The sequence below is a fragment of the Tachypleus tridentatus genome, chromosome 2 (genome assembly GCF_004210375.1).
Source record: "Tachypleus tridentatus isolate NWPU-2018 chromosome 2, ASM421037v1, whole genome shotgun sequence".
In the NCBI taxonomy this organism is placed as follows: Eukaryota; Metazoa; Arthropoda; class Merostomata; order Xiphosura; family Limulidae; genus Tachypleus; species Tachypleus tridentatus.
Window position 1 is genome coordinate 123259086 of NC_134826.1, and position 22420 is coordinate 123281505.

The window sequence follows — 22420 nt, forward strand, 5'->3', positions numbered from 1 at the left end:
ACAAAGCATAGGAAAAACATTCTCCTGCCAGATCCAATTAAAAACAACCAGAAGAACAGCAAGAAAGGCAGGAGTGAGATGGTGCACCATTGCATAATGAACATCATCAGGTCCAACTGTTGTACTGCCAGACCAATGAAGAGCAAGCTTGAGTTCCACCAGTGAAAAGGGGCAATTATAGTCACAGAGACAATAAGCCCAAAAGGAAAGAGGTGATTGCTTTGCCTGTGCCTTGATGGTAAAGAAGGTGGGGGATGAAACACAAGTGCCAGATGCACAAGAAAAGATTTTGCCAAGAGTACTGGCAATGCTCTAGGCATCAGCAACTTCCTCGCCATCAGACAGCAAGAATGTAAGGGGGGAGAAGTATACTGTCCACTAACCTTTCAAATGTTGTACCATGAGACTTTGGACCTGGTGATAGAAGAGATGCTAGAGGTATATTTAATACTATATTCCTTCTGGTTTTGACACCTGACTTGCCAAGCATGTGCACAGGCCTGCTGAAATGCAATGCAGTTTAAAAGTGTGGGATACCTATGAAAGGTATTTTAAGCCCATTTTTCAGCTTTCCTTGCCATGTGGCAGACAGGATTCCATCAAGGATGAGGATACTGTGGGAATAGTGTAGTGGTTTTAGGAATACACTGAGCAGCTGCCTGTACAATGCAGTCAGTCACTGATACCACACAGTCGTCTATCAATGGTTACAGATGATGGCAGGATCAAGTTCTGAGAGAGCAGTGAAAGAGAGCCAGTTGGTCTGGTCCAACTCCATCGAGGGACGTGGGTTGGTTGGCATTGACCATGACAAGTCTCTCTCAAAATGAGTTACTGTCAACACTCCAAGAAAAGTAAGAGAAAAGTGAAGGAGAGCAGACAAAAAGATCAATAGCAGTAAAAGACTAACTAGGTGCATGAAAATAAATATAAGAACTAGTACTGAAGAAAGACAGGTTGTGATGGAATGACTTGTCCCATCAATATCAGCACCACCCCACAAAAAATTATGTCCTTTAAAATCCCACAAGGTTAAAAAGGGAGATGGTAACTACTCAGTGAGAGCACCAATGTTTGACTGATCATAGGTCTTTTCAGGAGCGAGGTAGAGGGAACAAATAGTGATGGTACGACCCAAGGAAGCAGGGATGGCTACAGCCTCCAGGTGTATAAAGTGGCAAAAACAGGATGGGCAAATGCTGATCAACCAGCAGTGCCACACAACCACACACCTTTCATTTCTGTACAAAGAAAACTGCCAAATGGTGACTGAGTCAGCAGGTTTCAGAAAGGTTTCCTGTAAAGAGAGACCCACAGAATGGTAAGAATCAATCAACTCTATAATGCCATCTATATCTGAATGAAAACCCTGACAGTTCCACTGTATCAATGTGACCATTTTTATTTACCTAAAGAAGAATATAGCAGGAAGCTCTTCTGTTTTTGACCACATTATTTTTTCTTCATTGGACAAATGTCTGTCAATCTCTATGGATCTTGCCCTGGTAAGAGTAGCAGGTTTATGTCTGTGGACAAAGATTCCAGTGACTGAAAGCATGAAAGAATGGTTATTTCACTTCTCCAGGGATGCAGAAGAGAATGGACTTGAGAAAACACCCAAATCTGAAGCCAAAGGCAGAGAAACCAAGCAATCACTGGAAGAAGTGGCAAGGACAGAAATAGAAGTAAATGTAGATTTGTTACTCTTTTAATCATGAAGGACAAAAGATTTTCCAGATGTTTTGCAGACGGCTCTGCTGAAGACACGGAAAGATCTGTTTGTACTCCATTGGCAGTGGAATGGAGTACAGCAGCATACAGTTACGACTGTTCATACCACTGCGTTGTAAGTAGTTTTTTCCTCATAACATAAAAAGCATCATGATAAGGATAATGAAAGTAGAGTATATTATAAATATTATACTAACACACATCTATATAAATTTTTATGTAAATTGAACAACAAATAAACTGTTTATAAACAAATACCCAAGCATAGGAGGGGTAGAAAGTGTTTGTGCATCTACTTTAATGGTCAGTTGCGTGGCCTTTCAGGTGAATTACTTGGCCCAATCTTTCCTTATAGCCCTCCATGATCATTTGACAGTACTCGACTGGTATTTTCTTTCATTCTTCTTCACAGAAGGCCTCCAACTCTTGCAAGTTTTTCAGATGATGCTGATGAACCCTGGTCTTCAACTCATGCCCAAAATTTTCCATTGGGTTGAGATCAGGTGACTGTGATGGCCACTCCAGAATGCTTATATAGTTCCTCTGCAATCAGGATTGCACATACTTCAATGTGTGCTTAGGGTCATTGTCATGCTGGAAGATCCAACGATGCCCAAGCCGCAAGTTCCGAGCATCATTCTTGCCTAATATATCAACACTCTTCTTTTTTCATGATTCCGTTGATGTGGTGAAGGTTGCCTACACCAGAAGAGCTAAAGGAACCCCATAGCATGATCAACCCACCTCCATGTTTAACTGTAGAGATGATGTGCTTTGGAAGATTTCATTCCCCCTTCTTACAGAAAATATTGAGAACATCATTGCAGCCAAAAAGTTCGATTTTAGTCTCGTCTGACCAAAGAATACTTTTACGGTAAGGAAAGGGTTTATCCACATGCTTTCTTGAATACCTCAATTGTGCTTCTAAATGAACAGTCTTTAAATATGAAGTTCTATGTGGATGGCATGCTTTGACACAAAAGAGTGTAACATGTTCGTAACTGTAGAGGTGCTTACTTCAACCCCAGTTTCCCTTACCACTTTCTGTATGTCATTATGTGTTAAATGAGGGTACTACTAACTTCTCTGACAACCTTCCTCTTGGTTCTCTCTGGAAATTTGGTGGGGCATCTATAATGAGGGAGGTTAGCAGTTGATCCTGTAAGCTTAAACTTGGCAATTATGCTTTGAACAGTAGATTTCGGGCACATTAAGTCATGTAGCAATACCAGAAGGAGACGCACAAGACTTGTATTTTACAATAATTCAGTTTTTTAAATCATTGGACAATTGTTTCCTGTTCGCCATGATGACCAAGCAGATAATGACGGAGACAGCACTAAATTGCCAGAAGTAAATTTTTTGCTGGATAAATTCCAATAATTATGAACCCAGTACCTAGTTCTGAACTGGTACAATGTAGTTTATTCCCATAAAAATTTTTTTTAGTTTGGCGAATATCAGTTTTTTTCTCACGTTCTGAAATGTACGAACACTTTCTGCTCCTCCTATTTTTGGTTATTTGTTTATAAACAGTTTATTTGTCGTTTAATTTACATAAAAATTTATGTAGATGTGTGTTAGTATAATATTTAATATATTATACGTCTATTAGCCTAATCCTGATACTTAAGTTATGAGCAAAAAACTACTCGGAACGCAGGGGTACAAACACTTTCTCTCGTAACTGTATTTATAGTCTTCAAATGTTGCACCTCTTTCTCCTCCATGCATTTACAGTAAGAAACAGAGTAAGAGAGGAATGGGCCACTACAGTTAAAACAGCATGGTTCTAGTTTGCACTCGTAAACACCAGGCTCTTTGCCACCATAATAAACACATGTTAAAGAACCACAATGTGATGTTTTTGAGTGACTGAACCATTGACACTGGAAAATGAATTGCTTTGACTGCGGCAGGAGGACGTGACATAAATGTCAATATCAGAATAATAGTAAGCACCATAATTCCGTCTTTGCGAGTGGAGATTCAGCACACTACAGAAATGCCTTGGCTGGAGAAACAAATGAGGATCTTCATTTCAGGAATATTCTTTAAATCCCTCTTAAACTATAACTGCTCTGGAAGGATTCAAAGTTACATGTGGAATAACCTCCATGAGTACATCTCTAATGACCTTCAATTTCAAGAAGAGTTTGATATATTGTGGTGGCGATGTTTTCACCAAAATGTTTCCAGAGTGCAACTTCTTTACTGATTTAGGGAAGCCAGCAAGCCCTTCTAACACTTTTTGAATGAAAAAGGATATCTGCACTAAGTATTTCTCAGGTAAGGAATGGATAATTAGAAATCAAGATACAGAATCTGAATGCGATGTTGACTATACAGCAGAATCGTCCATGCATGGTCATTTTCTGATAATCTGTTGTTTTTCAATTTTTTATTTTTCATTAATGGAGGTATCCATAATAAAACCCCTAAATTTCAGTGCCAACTAGACCACTCAACATAGAGCTCTATGATGGGGACACTACAAGGACATTGCAGCAATGCCAGTTTCATGAGCACTATACCCAAACACCAGTATCAGACACAGTGTCCACAACACCCATTGAGAACATCCAACACTGGTACTCAATTGACCCTGGGAAGCCACCCAAGGCTGCCCATCTACAGGAATTCAAGGTGAAAGTAGCATGTTGGAGTTGGATTCCTCAACCACCAGGATCCTCCCCTCCCCTTCATGAATTGCCACACACAGCAAACACCATTGTTAACTCAGAGAACCCCTTGAGGTGGGTTCTTGTACATGGTAAGGGTCCTCCTAGAGAAGGTTCTGTACTTTCAGTTTACCTCCTCTGGGAGGTCCCTCACCATGTACAGGAACCCACCTCAAGGGGTTCTCCGAGTTAACAATGGTAAAATTAACAAAATCAATCAAATATATCAAATGTGTATGATTATGACATACCTGGTACTTTCTATATCTAGCAGTTTTGAATAAAGTACATTTTTTTATTGGAATTACAAAGCAGACCAAAAATACAACCTAAGCTAAACTGATGAACCTTGCAGCAATTAAAATGTGGAAAGTAATCAAACTGTATGATTTGTATAGTATTATTTTAGCCCACATCAGTATTTGACTATTTTAATCTCTATGAAATTGTAATCTGTTTCCACAATAAAAGCATAGATGTTTCACAAATTGCACTGATAACAGTTTATACCCATACACATGCTAAAAAAAGTTAATATTTTCTGATAAACAGATTAACACAAGGTAAAAACTAAATGTTGTGCTCTATCTTGTTTAAGTTAACTTATTCATTAATAAGATGTACCAACTAACAAAGTACTTCTTTGTATAGTTTTACTATTTCATAAACCTTATTTGTAATCTTCTGAAATACATAAACTTCCTTTTTTATATATGACAATTTCCAGGGAACTCACTAAAATATGCTATCTGAAGTTGAGACCAGGTAGTCTTACAGAGTATACTTATTATACAGTTTGACTTTATGTCATGGTTTCATGATAAACAAGTTTAGATGTCCAACTTTCATAAAAGTACAGATATCTAGTATTTCATAATGCACAATTATCTTCCATATTTCAAAGAGTTAATAATTGTTCTCATTGGATACTTATACAAATCACAGTCTCAGAATTAAGTGCTACCCATACACAATCAACAAAATTTTTGGGTGTCTTAAAACAGACTTCTGGATATTGAAAACGAATTCACTCCTGAAGCAATTTTAGGTGTCCATTTATTACTACATTTTCTTTTCTCTTTAAGTAAATGGACATTAATAAATAATAAAACATTCAATTTCATTATTAAGACCACCACCACTTTTATAAGCACAACATATTACCATCTCTACTGCTTCTGTTTCTGATTCTCCAATTTAATTTGGGACTGGAGGGGATAATCATGTACATACTATTGACATATGGCTGAAACCTAAAGCTGAGTAGGCTAACCTAGACATTAGACACAACTAGCTTTAATACCTACATTGTTCTGTGCATAAGTATTACAACTGCACATAATGATTTATTTTACATCCATGCCTGAATACACACCACTTGAACTGTGTAAATTCATAAAACCACATACTACAATTATTAAAGCAATGATACAAAAAGTATTATGAAGCTTAGACCTCCAGCTTACCTACACTGTTAAGATCAAGATCTGGACCATCTGCCTAAAATTAGGATATTTGTACTGTTTTATAGCTATTAACATTAGTCCAATCCTAAGAATAGATATTGCACAAGACAAGAAATAATAATATAAATAAAATTATAAGTACATGTATGTATGTAAAGATTTAAGTTGGAATGAGATATACATAAACTGAATAAGCAAGTTGTAAATATATCATTTCAAACCATATTGGCCCACACCACTAACAACTGGCACTGGATGAGATAGGCTATTTAACACAATTCTGGCTTGTAAATTATAAACAGTTTGCAATCAAAGAAACACAACATTAATCTGATTATCAAGTAGATTTTGTAAAGAAGTTAAAATATTTTCATGAGCTTTTATATGTTGTACTTTTAAAAGACAGCAATCAGCATGGCTTTTAGACCAAAGGATGCCTACATGGACATTATAATTATTACTCAATAAGCACAGCATATTTGTTTTTTTAAACTTCAAAGCTCCACATCAATTTGACACTGACACCCAAGAATATTTCACCTCCAGTTCCTATAGAGAACTTTGGGTGATCACCAGTGATCAAAACTGATAAAAGCACTTAATCAAATGTAAAAAACACAACAGCAGTGATAGATAAAATAATCAGAATGCTATAACAAAATTTATGTAAAGATACAAGATAAAACTTGAAATATGATACATAATTATTCATATTAAAAAAGAAGCAAGTTGAAAACTTTTTTGTACTCACTGTTGATGGTAAAATTAAAAGTATAAATAAATGAAAAAAGACTCAATTGAGCAAATTGAGTAGATAAGTTTATGTATCTCACATTACTAGATACTGTTAAAAATTTAAATCAAATTAACACACAAAACTAAGTTAATATGTGGTAACAATATTAAAAGTTCATTCTCATTAAGAATTCCAAAAATAATTTTCATCAAGTCTTCATGCCTTTATCTATTACATGTATTCAGCCAAATAAAGTGACAATGCTCTAGTCAAACAATGTAATTTCACTATCACTATTATATAACATATACAGGTGTAAAATTGTTACATTGTACAGAATGACCATTGTACAAATCACAAAATCGCACTACAAACAAACTTATTTGAGCATATAAGAGGACACGGCACTGTTGTTCCTCCCCTCCTAATTTGTTTAATATCCTTGGCAAGTACTACTGATGAACAAAGCCTCACAAAAAAATTTGATTCACAAGCTGAGGCCTTAAATCAATGTGGTGAGTACTGTACAAAACAGCTACGAACAGTTTAATATACAATGAAATACTTCAACACTAAGAATCAAAACAAGTTTAAATCTAACAACAAATTATTTAAGATTCGTGAATTTAAGTACTTTTTTTTGTTTGTTTTTCTACTCCTGAGAAAAGTTTAACTTGTTATACAAAATAACCTTTTGTATTCATAAATACAGACACACAACAGACAAAATTCCTCAGTTACCATTCTGATTGATATTCTGCATAAGCAGGGATCTAAAATTCCTGTTATAACATTGGCACTCATCTTACAGCAGAATCGAAATCGTTTTCCCCATTTCACACAGTGGTCTTTTACCTCTTCCCTGAAATTAAAACAAATAACGCTACAGAATCTATCCATTATATTCTTAAATATCAATTTTCTATCATCAGAAAATAATAAAAAGGAGACAAAATATTTATTCAAATTCCCATACCTTTCTCTCATATTTCTCCTCATTAAGATATTTGTTTGTAACCTTTATGCTAGTCTTTTATTGATTAATTTCATATTGCAAAGTTATATGACAAACTACTATTACAAATGTTTAAGTTGTATCACAGGAAATGGGTCAGCTGTAACCATTTCAAAGCTTTATTATCACCACTATTAAATTTAGATTTTACTAAATTATGTGAATATCTTTAAATTTGAATAATCTCACAATCCAATTTCATTTTTAAAACAAATCAGTAAGTTTGGTCACCAAAACTCTCTTAAGCTAACATCGATTTAATGCCATTCAAGTTCTGTAACATGTATTTTAAATAAAACATAAGTATGGGAAAAGACATTACTTAAGAATGTTTAAATAATACTACTTGTGATGACTGCAAATAAAGTAACTATCAGTTGTCTAAAAATGTAATGAAAACTTAAATTAACACATGACAATATCTTAACTGTCTTCCTAATCTGATATTAAAATGCCAGTGGGTGAAATAAATAATACAATGTTTAATAATTTAAAATAGCAGTAACAAAAAAAAATCCAAATTATGAAGACATACACACGCAGCACTCATTTTATCAAATGAAGCTTCCACACAACACTAAATTTGCTTTGAAAAACACTATTATAACAAGCAACAATCTACCATGTATAATAAATATATTTTACAACAGTTAAAATTAAAGCTTGGTGTACACTTTTTTTGATGTATGAAAGAAACTTAAACATTTCCAACAATCTGTATTTTAGAACAGCTGGTATGAGTATCAACACTTACTAATAAAGTAGAGAACAATGTTTCAACCTTCCTTAGTCACCTTCGGGTTAATCTCATCAACAATTACTTCACCATGGTGATTATCCAAGTGTAAGTCGTTCGTGTTTATTTGTGTACTGTGTTATTTGATTCAATTCCATTATGCCTGAACTTACCTACATTATGCCATTGTTAACCATACACCCTCATACTATCCTAACGAAACTAAGAAACTTAAACCAAAAATTATCTATAGAAAAATGGACATTTCATCCAATAGTGCAGAATAGAAAACCTAATCCCATATTTGGTGAAGATAAATCTGTACAAGAATTTTAACCAGTGTACAAACATTATACATAATTTACAGGAAAAAAATTACTAAATGCCATGTAAAACTCGAAATATAAAGAACTAAACGACTTGCAGAAACAAAAAATGAATCTAGACCTGATGATGTTAACCTGAAGATGACCTAGGAAGGTTGAAACATTCTCTGCTTTATTAGTAAAAGTGTTAATACCCATAGCAGCCATTCTGAGATACATTTATTTCAACTGGGCTTCTCACCATCAATAATTTCCAACAATCACAATAATGTTCTAAAACATTTTAATATGTTGAATCACTACAACAAAAACAATGGAAAGAATGTTCTTACTCTCCCAAAAATAGTATAGCGAGTGAATTTAGTCATCCAAAGAAAAACGTTTTTCTTCAGATCCATGTATCACTATGTAGTGAATAAAATAACTAGGAAAGTTAAAAAAAAATATTTACTTAGTTGACTTTTTTTTTTTTCAGAAATAAGTGTTTATGTTACCTTCATAAAAGTTATGCAGTATTTAATAATTCCTCAAACATCCTTAAAATGCACCCTCGTTTATCAGCATTTGACAAAAATGAGCCAAACTGAATTTATTTTTCTAAATAAATAAAAATATTTACAGATAATTAATGACGTTAAATGAGGATGCATAAGTGGAGTTAATCCACTACCAAAGCAGCACATTCATTAAATTTAGGGAGAGGCTGTACACTTGCCCTATTTAATGTAAACTAATAAATTACACCTCTTTAGTATAACACCCAAACCTGAAAAGCTATCCTATAAAACAGTCTGACAAAAAAATTAACCAGTTTAACCACTGTCACTTTGAACATTTGAAGAAAGCAGCCAAAATCAGATGTTAAACTGAAGCTATTAATGACACAAACTTTGTCCAGGAAGATCTCAGACTAAATAATTAGATGACAAGTCAAAACTATTCTTACTCAATCAAAAATATCAATCTAATTTTTACGCATAAGGCCTAAAACTTACAAAGAACACCTGCACAATATATAACAAAATGTAATCTGCTAGTACAATATCAAAGTATCATTCATACTGTATTTATTCATAAGATTATCTACCTTCACATCCAACTCGTTTACATTTTTTTTGTCTTATAACTGATGTAAACCTGCAATTCCCATCTTAAAATGTGGACAAGTGTACACTTGTACCAGTCGTCATCACAGTTTTATATGAATGGTGATTCACAAAAGTAGACTCTTGTCCCCAATGTGGATTAAGACATGCTCAACAACAATGCCTATGTAGTGGATCATCACTGCTAAAGTAGTAAACAGGTGGGTCATTCCATGTCAAATCATTCAGGGGGCTGCAGGTGACCACCACAGAATGCTTGAAAAAATTCACATGTGCTCATCTACCCATATAATGAAAAACTGCCAAAGATTAGAGCAATATCTGTAATAGTTTCTGATTTACAGCCCTGTAAACTTCAAGCAATTACTTGTTACTTTTTGGCAAATTCATATTTGGGCAGCTTTAACTGCTTAAAGCTGCAAGAGTAATGGTGGTAGAAGGCTGACCTTTGCTACACTGACTGAATTAATCTCACAGAAGTCAAAAATGGTCTCAAACCAAGTGTATCTCTCTTAGAATTTTCATAGTGAGGCTGTAAAATCACCTGAAAACCCAAAATCGTAAAAAAACATTGGTTTATTTAATAAGCCATAGCTCTAAGATGTAATATGATAGAGCTAAATTTTGATTTCAAATTTTCTATAACATATCAGTTGATAAATCAGCAATTGTTGTAATTAGATCTCCTGTAAAAAAATGTAGTTGCATGCAACTTTTTATGATTTAGCTAAAAATAGCCCTACTTCAGGCCACAGTTTGACCATGTCACCAGTTATTCAGCCTTTTCAAATTTTTACCATATATTCATACATCTCTGAATATGATCTAAAAAAAAAAAATCAGGATGGTGTTCAACCTACTTTTTGAGTTATAATTTTTTAAAATATCCTCTGACCATACGTTGTTTACTTGACAAAAAACCCCTCAATTCAGGTGTGTTACTGTGTGCAAATATATCCATACAATTTTGAAATAATTTATGAATCCCACTGAAATATTATATTCAGCCTTTACCATATATTCTTACATCTCTGAACATGATCTTCACAAAAATCAAGGTTGTGAAAAATAATAAATTATCAAATTTTAAGTGTCTCAGATATGTACCATTGCGCAAAGGACCACATTCAGGGCATTCAGTTCTTTCTTGTAAATCAGGAAACAGTCCTGCAGAAGTGTGTAAAGTTTGATGTACTTGAGTGCTATGAAAAATGCAAAACTGTGGCAGGCATTAGGTCACATCATAGCTTTATTCCCCACTCTACCAACAAATTGTATATGAGAAGGCTGTCAGATGATGTGTACACAGTTGTACCTGTTGGTAGTAGCAGTGAAAGTGATGCTGCAGCAGCTCAAATAGGGTCTAATGAGAGCAATGACAATTATCAGCCAGGAAAATATGTGGCATGCATATATGATCATGAATGTCATGTGGGAAACATAAAAGATAGATCAGATGAACATTCCGATGTGTTGGTGTCATTTATGAATAAATCAAGAAACGAACTGTTCTCATGGCCTGCAAGGTCATGTAAAGATGAAAGCTGGATTCCTTTCCAACATATTCTTTGTCTGATAAGTGTACCTACCGTGCAAGGCAGTAGTGCTCACCACAATGTTCTAAGTCAAAGTGATCTCAACATAATCAAACTCGAATTTCAGAAATTTATTCAAGCTGTCTGAACAAAGTAATATTTATTTGATGTTGTTAAGACTAATTTATTGCCAAAGCAGTTTTTGAAACATTTCATTGTCACAATTATTGCAGTTTGGTGTGACTATAATCTTTCTCAGTTATCCCCTGTTGTAACACTGCTTTTTGTGTCTGATTTACCTTTGTATTTATTATATTATGAATCTTAAACTCAGCCACATCTGTATAACTGTATTGCATACACAATATATTTGCACTGTCATGTGATCTTAGTTATGCCAATAAACGTGTTCAGAAATGAATTAATTCTTTCTTTTTTCTTGTAACTTCATTAATTAACATTGTGAAAAGCTGGTTAGAATATTACAGTGGGATTCATAACATTCTGACAGGTATTTTTCAAAATTATATGGATATATTTGCACACAGTAACACACCTAAACTGAATTTTCTTTTAAATAAAAAAATGTATGGTCAGAGGATACTTTAAAAATTTATAACTCAAAAAGTAGGTTGAACACCATCCTGATTTTTTTTTGTAGATCATATTCATAGATGTAAGAATATATGGTAAAAATCTGAAAAGGCTAAATAACTGGTGACATGGTCAAACTATGACCTGAAATAAAACTATATTTAGCTAAATCATAAAAAGTTGCATGCAACTACAGTTTTTTACAGATCTAACAGACTTTTAATTACAACAATTGCTGATTTATCAACTGATATGTTATAGGAAATTTGAAAAGAAAATTCAGCTTTGTATCATATTAAGTCTTAGAGCTATGGGTTATTAAATAAACCAATGTTTTCATGATTTTGGGTTTTCAGATGATTTTACAGCCTCACTATAAAAATTCTAAGAGAGATAAACTGGGTTTGAGACCATCTCTGAATTCTGTGAGATTAATTCAGTCAGCGTAGCAAATGTCAGCCTTCTACCACCACTACTCTTGCAGCTTTAAGCAGCCCAAGTTGTCCGAAAATGAACTTGCCAAAAAAAAAAAAAAAAATAAAATTTTACAGGGCTGTAAATCAGAAACTATTACAGATATTGATCTAATCTTTGGCAATTTTTCATTATATAGGTAGATGAGGACATGCGAATTTTTTCAAGACATTCTGAGGGAGTCACCTGGAAAATGTTCCAAAATCTGGATGATTTGACATGGAACGGCCCAGGTGTATTATTTGAGATACGAAAATACCACTCATCACAATCACTGAATAAGTTGCATGAATGATTTCTAACATGTTTTAGTATGCAAGCAATAATGAAATATTTATGAGCAATTAAAAACACCTGAAGCAAAATTTGTGTGGTATTGTTCTCAAACACAATCACATACCTCAAGTCCAAAGGACTGCTACATTAAAAAGTTGGCATGCCAGTCACATGACTGGTCAAATAATCTAAAATATCTATTAAATATAAGTATATTTGGCAAGATTTTTGGATTAATTTTTAGGCCCTATAGTCTCCCTCTGCTTATAAATGTCTTGTCACTGAAACAATAACAAATTTCAAAATCAGAATGTTAAAAAAAAACAAAACAATATAATGCGTAAATTAATTGGGTTCATGCTCTTCATCTTTATAGGTGAGTGATAGTATATTATACTTTCATTTTAAATTGGCAACAGCCATGATGTTTGTCATAACTCACAATATAACTTCATATCAATAAGTTATTTCGTATAATGACATATTTTCAACACAATGTCAAAATAGAAGCATTGGCTTTGTTGTTGTCATGAGCTGAAGAACCATAAATTGGTTCTTTTTATGTAATTTATATTATCTAAGTATAACTCTCTCTCTCTCTCTCTCTCTGTGTGTGTGTGTGTGTGTGTGTGTGTTATATATTAATATTAAATAATTACATCCAAATGAAGCCAAGTGACTAAACAAAATCATGAGGAAGGACTGCATTAAAAACAGCAAATCCCAACCTCTGATTAACTATAATCATAAATTTTTAGGCCATAAACAAAACATCTTTAAAAGGATCCTAATGTACAAACTACAATGTGGGATTATAAAATGTAACCTATGCTTTGGAGGTGACTGATAAAGTAGGACCCCATATTGCAGTGGGGATACACCCTCTATCAGTCTTAGCCTCCAATTCACTCGTCTTGCAAAAGATTAGAAATTTAGAAATTAGGAGAGCAAAATGTGGGTTCTCAAGCCCACAATGTCCAACATCTGTTATGGGAAGGTGACTGCTCTCCATAATTAAAATAAGAATAAGATAAAAAGATGAAAAATAAATAAAATAAAAAATGAAAACAAGATACTACCATTAGGGGTAAGTAAGATAAAACTTACCTCTTGAAATTAGTATGGTAGAGGCATTAATTAACACAACATCAGTAAAGTGATAGTCTACTGTGCCAAGTGCTTAAATGATCTTATTTTTAACTAAAAGTAATTTTTAGTAAAATCTCTCTTATCTTACTTTTATATTTATATAATTATTATTCTTATTTTAACTTGGGAGAGCAGTAACCTTCCCACATCTGTATCACCCTTCACTGCCTGCAGACAGTTGAGCACCCACATTTCACTAATTTCTCATTTTCTTATGCGAGACTAGTGGATTTGAGGTTACGACTGATAGACTGTGTATCCCCACCGCAATGTGGGTCCTACTTCTTCAGTCACCTCCAAAATCTAGAATACATTTTTATAATCCCATGTTGTAGCTTGTTCCCTAGGATCCTTTTAGAGGTATGCAGCATATTCTGTTTAATTTTAATGTGTTTTGTTTATGGCTTGAAAAATTTATGGTTATAATATAATTAATCAGAGGTTGGGATTTTTAATGCAGTCCTTCCTCATGATTTTATTTACTCATTTGGCTTCATTTGGATGTACATTTTATTTAAAAATAAGGTCATCTAAAAACCTGGCACTACTTTATGCAGATGTACAGCTTGAGCTGCATGTAAAAGTATGACAATCACAGTAAACTATCACTTTACTGAGGTCATGTTAATTAGTGCCTCTACCATACTGGGGACAGAAATGCTAACTTTAAGAGGTAAGTTTTATCTTACTTACCCCCAAATGGTAGTACCTTAATTTTCATTTTTTATTTATTTTTCATCTTTTTATATTTATCTTTTCCTTATTTTTACTTGGGAGAGCAGTCACCCTCCCACAACTGTCCTCAGGCAATGAAGAATGATATAGATGTGGAATATTGTGGGCTTGAGCATCCACATCTCACTCTCCTAATTTCTAATTTTCTTATGCGAGACTAGCGAATTAGAGGTTAAGACTGATAGACTATGTATCCTAACCTCAATGTGGGTACTACTTCTGCAATCACCTCCAAAACCTAGGATCCTTTTAAAAATATGCAGCATAGTTTGTTTAATTTTAATGTGTATTGTTCATGGCTTACAATTTATGGTTATAACATGTATATATAAGCAAATTATTAAAAACAAATTATAAATAGAATATTTCACAATATTATACAATACCATTACTTTCGGTCAAATGCAAAACCCCGATTATATCTAATATCGAAGGACATTAAAGCAGATTCAAAACTATTAATATTGCAATTTCTACTTTTAGTGTACACAGTAGTCAGTTATAGCATGAAAAATCTCTTTCAAAAAGACATTTTTCAAATTTGTTTAATCAAGGTGCTTTTGTTAGATGTCTAGAAATTTTTCATCCCAACCAAGCCTGAATATTAATAACAAGAATTGGGGTAAACATTTTCACACAAATAATGTCTACTTTTCAAAGTGATCCAAACAACAACAATAAAATTACTGATAAATGTGCGATTTATATTATGATGACAATTTAGGAAAAGTGTTATGACATCTCCAAGATACTAAAAACAAGTATAGTAGAAATAAACATTTTCAAATAAAAATAAGTATAATGTGTAACATAACAATACTGTCAGGGAAATGAAAATAGTATATATAACTATTTTAAAAATAAATTACTCTTAATTCCAATATCATTCATTTAAAGGATAAATTTGTATCAAACACACACACACACAAATGAGATTGATAAATGCATGTGCAATACTTTTGGTGTTATACAAAATGGTTATAGTCAGCATAAGTATTTGGAACAGTCTTAAAGGAGGCCACAAAACATACAGGCATATGAAATCCCAATGAACTGCATTCTAATATTTTCTGGCATTGACATTAGGGGTACCACTATAGCAGTTGTTTAATGTTGGCATTATTAATTATTATGTCCACCCTTTCAATGCTGTTGAACTTCAGGTGTGTGTAACCACTTGGAAATCATTTGAGCCTCACAAATACAATTTAAATCTCACCTGGCCATCATATTCCCCTTCATTTTACCACTACTGACTACTGGTTATGAGCTTTCTGAAGATAAGGACTATAATTCCATTATGAGAGGTTTGAGCAATCCCTCAAGGTGTTACATGCAACACGTTTTTACAACTGTTGTCATTACTGATGAAATGAGTGAAAATGACAGTGTCAATGTAAAAAGGATCCTAAAATGGTGCCCTTAGTGTCATTTCAAAAAAATCAGTGGTTTGCACTTTCTATAATCTCTTCTGCATACACACAAAATACTTCACCCTAAAAACTATTAAACTCCCCCACACTGGTTTCACAATCACCTGCACATTCAGTGTGCAAATATATCTGATCTAAAATACTTACCTTGATGACATTTCAGAAAAACTGCCTCCATCTAACAGACGGACTTTTGCAAACAGCATTCCATTCACAAATGGGACTGCTGTCAGATCTTCCAAGACGAAGTCCACTTGAAACTTGTATTTCTTCTTTTTTAGCATGAAAGACATAACTTTTTCTCGCAAGATGGTAGAAACGTTTCTTCCAGCAAAAAATGACCAGCATGGCAATATCTACCAATTTTATCTAAAAACCTTGACAATCATTAGAAAAACTGAAAAAGAAAAACATCATACATACAATTTTGAGAATTACAAGTTCCCTGTACAATGTACATAAATATACTGTAACAAACAATGTAGATTAAAAAAAGGCTAACAGTGAATCATGACATCACATTATCTTATCCAAGTTAGCCAGATACTAAAACATGCAAAATTACACAAACAATACACTATCTTAGGTGAATTGTCAATAATCTTTGCAAGATCAACTGACAGGTAAAGCTAATTATGCAAGTCTTTTGACCTTATATGTTTAACTGATAAATGAAATGTACTTAACTTGCACTTATAAATAAACAGGAAATAAAATTTTTTTTCCATAATACTTAATGAAACAGTGGAAAATTTAGCAGGACAGATAATATTCACTTAAGCTTGCAAGTAAAACCCCATAAATGTAAAACATTTTTTTGAAAATCAGCAATAAAATAAATGGACTAAGGTTTTACAAATTTTTTTATAACCTATTAGTCAGTCATATCTTCCAATTTTCATTGTATGCTATGATCAAATATATTTATATAATGAAAATGCACTTTCTTATATTCAAACATTGCATTTTAGGTTACATAAAGGAAACAATACTTAGAAAATAAAAACATTCAATGATGTCACATTTGCTTATTTAACTTTTAAAGTTTATAACCATTTTTTATATTTTTAAATGAACCACAATATGTGTATAAAACAAAATACAAATAAAAGCATACAATTTATATAACTTCCAATATCCAACATTTTAGAGACACTCCTTAAACTGAATTCTTATCCTATGTAATTAACGTGCAATATACAATCATTACTTTTTACTTATTGATTCACTGTCTTATAAGCATTAGTTCTAAAGTACAAAAAGTGGGAGGTGTTATCTTTTACAAATTATCTTATCTGTGAGAGATTTTATAGAAATTATATACAATACTATCTGTATATTAAATGCAACTAAACTTTTGCCCCATTTATTCTACATATATATTTTTATTTAATTTTTTATTTTAGCACAGAATGGAAGATTTCTAATTTACAAAAATAATGAGTGAGATAATTCACTTTGTAAATCAAAAAACTTAAGTACTGTTAACAATTCAAGAAAAACACAAATACAGTTTTACACGCGCACACACACAGACAGACACACATTCAATACAACCTTTACAGAACTATTTATTTGCTTAGCAACAAATATTTCATAAGATAAACATCACTTCAAAAAAATTGTTTCTGAATAAGTTTTTTATCACAATTAACTAAATTACACCTTCCTCATAATTGTTTTTATAATGGATATTTCATTTTAAAAAAATTCATACAACTACTGATATAGAGGAGATTGCAAATGTACAAACATGTACATCTAAATATTTAAATTATGATGTGTTGTCATTTTGTTTTCATCTTATAAGTTTGATCAAGTTTTTTTACAATAACCTTAATGACTAAGAAAAACTTTCTGTAAAATTTATTTAAATAAAATTAAGCACAAAAAGATAAGTATATGGTGCAATATCCATTTTAAAGATCACCGTATACTACATATGATAAATTACAACATTAAAAGAGATAATTGTGTCCTTGAATAAATCAACTGTAAGCTATAATGATGATGCACATTCAAACAGCTAGTCAGAAGTTTGTTTTTGGTAGCCAAACTCAAATGGCTTGTGAAATTTTGTAACTGAATACTTACTAACATCTAAGCAGTCACAGTAACATGCATATTGCATCATTTATACATGTACATTTTCAGTGACAAAAACTAAATTCCCACTTTCACAACAGTTTCATTTTTTCCAGGCCCTTTTTCGTTTTTAGCAGAAGTATAAAATATACTGCTTTGTTATACCAAAATCACATGCTAATTACATATTTTATTTTAGAAGAAAAAATTTCCTGATAAATGTCTTATTAAATGAGTCTACTAATGTTTAATGCATTATTATAATAGAGAAAAAGGTATTTATATAAATGCTAGCTAAGCATTAAAAATCAATATGTATAAAATTTATGGTAAAAATACATTAAATATGTGTTTTTATTTTTCTACCAACATTCCTCTATATTTATTCATTTTGGATTCAAAACCAGAGGCACAAAATGTAAGAAAAAAATATTTCAAGTTAACAATTTTTATCACAACATTTACCCAAATTTATATATATATAAAAATGTTTACAAGTGATGATTCTGACTCTTTGTACAAGCATACAAAGTTTAGACAGTAACAGCAACATTGGTGAGAATATAGTCATCTACTTTCTCTTGCTGATTAGATTATGCAACTTATGAAAATATAAATTAATTCAATAATTTGTCCTTGTAAAGTGCTAAGAAATAATAAAAGTAAGTCAATTAGTCAGGGAGGGAGATTTCTGAAGTGATTTAGAAGGATTTTCTATGGCAAATGATGCATGGATAAAAATAATGAAATAAAATTACATTCACTCAGGAGAAAGCTATCAAGAACATTACATTCGCTCATTAATTGTTTTTCTATTTAATCCAACCAATACATTCACTTTCACTGGTCATAACTAAAAGAATATGGATGAACCATGCTGTCAACAGAAAAGAATAAATTCTTCAAGCAAAGTTAAATTCCTTGGAAAAGCAGGAGTAAAGTATTTTGATCCCTGTGATCATGGAACCAACCAAAGGGGCTACAATTTTAGATTTATTATTAATTATTAATGAAGAATTGGTTCAAAATGTTGAACCTGAAATGGAAAAACATTTGGGGGAAGTGATCATTGCATTATAATATCTGATGTTAAGTTACTTCCTGAAAACAACATCAATAAAAATAAGGTTTTAATTTATGTAAAACCAATTTTGAGATCACAAGAAAAGATTTATCATTAGTGAAATGGAATTTGTGATAATGAATAAAAAATGATGAGCAACAGATTTACATTTTTTTTTATAAAAATAGAGTAAAAGGTCTTACGTGAGTACAAAAGGTTTAAAACTGACAAATAAAATGGAAGAATTAAATAACAAAAAATTAATTAAATCTAAAAGGGCTTGTACAGAATGCCTGATAATGTTGAAACTAACAGTAAGGCAAGCAAAATATTAAAATAATGATTAGTTGCTTCAAATAAGCTGATGACAAGACAGCTTTTAAATGTTGTCTTTTCTCTGCTTTTGAAGTATGTTAATATTTCTGAACCTGAACATCTACAGTAAATACTGGGATTGACTTGAATCATAAATATATTAACATCTTCATGGTAATACTAAAGTGATAGCTGACAAACTATCTAGATAAAGCACGGTTCCCAAACTTTTGGCACTCGCGACTTGAAAATGTAATTGATGAAATAAAATTAATGTTATCCCAAGCTACTTCTAACAAGGCTTCGCAACCCCCAAGGGGGTCGCGACCCACCGGTTGGGAACCCCCGAGATAAAGGATTAGAACCAAACACCGTGAATCTCTCTTTCATTTTAATAGGTCAAATAATGCATAGGTTACCCAGAGTTGAAGAACAGACTTTTCCAAAATAATGTCACGACATCACATGACTACTGTTTGCATTCCAGACTGTAAAAAAAACAACAACTTCAGAATAACTCCAACACTGTCACATTTTAGTTGCAACAACAGATAAACTTCAAACCTTAGCCCACCATGTTTTTTACACATTCCGAGCTGACTAAAAAAAAAAATCCATGTGGATTTCTGTAATTACAAAACAGTATCAGTCATTTTCATGAGTCACAACATTGTTCACTTTAATATCTGACATACATCCTGCTAAGAATTTCCAGCTAACAAAGTTTTTGTAGTATTTCATTCTTTAAGTTATGCTACTAGTGCAAAGATGCCAACTATTTCAAATGACTGAGCGTAATGATTGTAGACAAAGCTCTTTATCATTTGCAGTTACTAGGCCTAACCAATCTCTCTAAGCTGTTAATTATTATATATTATAACTTATTTATTACTGCGACAGATTGCTCATTTATGACTGTATTTCATATTCTAAATTCTTACTCATAAATGTCATTATCTGCATCGTTTTTGTCTTTGCCTCAGCCTTTTATTGGTGAAATACTGATTTTGTATGTTTGAAACAATCGTTTATCTCGCAATGAGTCACAGAAAAAAATCGATGCGACAGACTGTACAAAACACATGACTGTCACTAACGTTTGATGCAATGACCAGATATTTTGCACTATACTCTTTCCTAAATTTTTGATTCACAGTTTTAGTCCTTTTAGATTTGCCAGAAACAAGACAATCTGGTGAACGAGGCCTCTTTTTTTTTTCCATCTTGTGAACGATCACATTGGTGTTTCTATGCCGCTTAGAAAATGAGAAATACCCATCTATGCGAGCACTGATTGGCTGACAAGCACTGATGACGTAACTATGGATTCCCCCATGTACCCAGTATGAAGAAGCCATGCACTCAAACTATTGGTAGATGTCAGAGATACAAATATTTTTTATTATTTCAAGTACAAACATGATTATCGCAAGTAGCTATTTGGACTATGTCTTTTATTTATTATCAAAATTTATTTGTATATCATTAGAAATTTTCTTTACACCCATTTCAAGCTCTGGGGTAACAATTTATCACTCTTGTATAGGCCTATATATTATATAATAATTTGGGAGTTGCAACAAGTCGTAATATTTGTCTGTATGAGCGTATAGTCATAATGTATACACCAAAATCCCAGTGATTACGCTCAAATCGTAATGGTCGTTATCTGTGTTAGTGAAATCAACAAGATACAAGTATCATTGATATTCAATTATGTTTCAACTTTATTTAATAAAAAGAGATGTTACCAATACAAGTAGTCAGTCATCCAGGCCACTTATGGAATAATACACTGATTAAAAACAACTGAATCATCCCTACAGTTCTCTCAAGTTACTTTTTTGACACATTTTGATATATTTTCAATATTCAGAATGCATCCACCACTGACAAAACAATAGAAAGCTGGATGTCCATAACTGGATGCCACAGTTCAAGTGATCTGGAAAGTTTTTTTTGCTAATGTTACTCCTATTCTTAAAAGGTGTAATAACAAATGCTCTGAATCTTAAAAATCATTTAAGCCTTATTTCTGTACCTGAAAATTTTCTAAGCTGATACAAAAACTTTGCAAATAATTTAGTGAAATATGTTACAATAAAAAAAATGAACATGGATTTACTAAAAGTAAATTACATTTTCTAAAGATGCTAAACATGGTGATGAAGTTGACCTAGTGTATTTATACTTAAGGTATCATACAAAATATTAACAAAGAATATGATTAGCAAAAATTGGTAAAAATAAGAAATTTCAAATGTAGAATGGTGAGATGTAAGAAAGTAAAAAATTAATCACCTTTTAAGTCAGACTTTTCTTTGTAATTGAGCTAAAAATAATTTAAGCTTTTATTTTGCTGTTTTATAGCTTTTAAATTAATGAAACAAAAAAGTTATATTTGCACAAAACACTTGATAAATGATCATCATGGACCAATGTCAAAAGAAGAAGGAGAATACATTATGAAGGCAATCCATGATGGAATGGAGAAAAACTAACAAAATTTAAGTTGTCTGAAATTGTTTCAGCCATTGTAAGAGGGAGGAATGCAACACTGGGAGCAGGTAAGGTGCAACCCAACCTCCGGGGACACTTGCAAATGAAATTAACAGCAAGTACAAACTGTAAAGAAAGACAAGAATAGTAGATATATTTTACATCTGACGAAACGGAGTGGTGAAATACACATATATATTAGATGTTAATTGTTGAAGAAAACAAGATTTCAAATTAATTGTCAATTAACATGGAAATAATCAGTGATGTCAAGAAAACCCACTTGTAGAGAAATATATATGCAAAAACGGCTCAACCCAAATGAGCTGTTTTTGCATATATATTTAACATGGAAATAGAACTACAGGTAAACCAAAAATAAGACCCTTGTTAAACCTAATCAAACATTGCAGAACAAAGGATATCACTAAGCTCTAAATTAAAAACCCTGACCTAATAATAAAT

The 22420-nt window shown here is 32.4% G+C and overlaps 1 protein-coding gene across 9 annotated transcripts in view; it reads right to left on the reverse strand.

The window, feature by feature from the left end:
• LOC143244997 (early estrogen-induced gene 1 protein-like) overlaps positions 1-22420 on the reverse strand; it is a 75795-nt gene that overhangs the window by 24532 nt on the left and 28843 nt on the right. For all 9 annotated transcript variants that reach the window (XM_076490697.1, XM_076490698.1, XM_076490700.1 and 6 more), the window contains 2 exons: positions 16141-16390; positions 7356-7476 (listed from right to left, as the gene is read on the reverse strand). In XM_076490697.1, the coding sequence (XP_076346812.1) occupies positions 7356-7476; positions 16141-16286 (267 nt within the window). In that variant the 5' untranslated portion in view covers positions 16287-16390. The remainder of the gene's footprint in view (positions 1-7355; positions 7477-16140; positions 16391-22420) is intronic.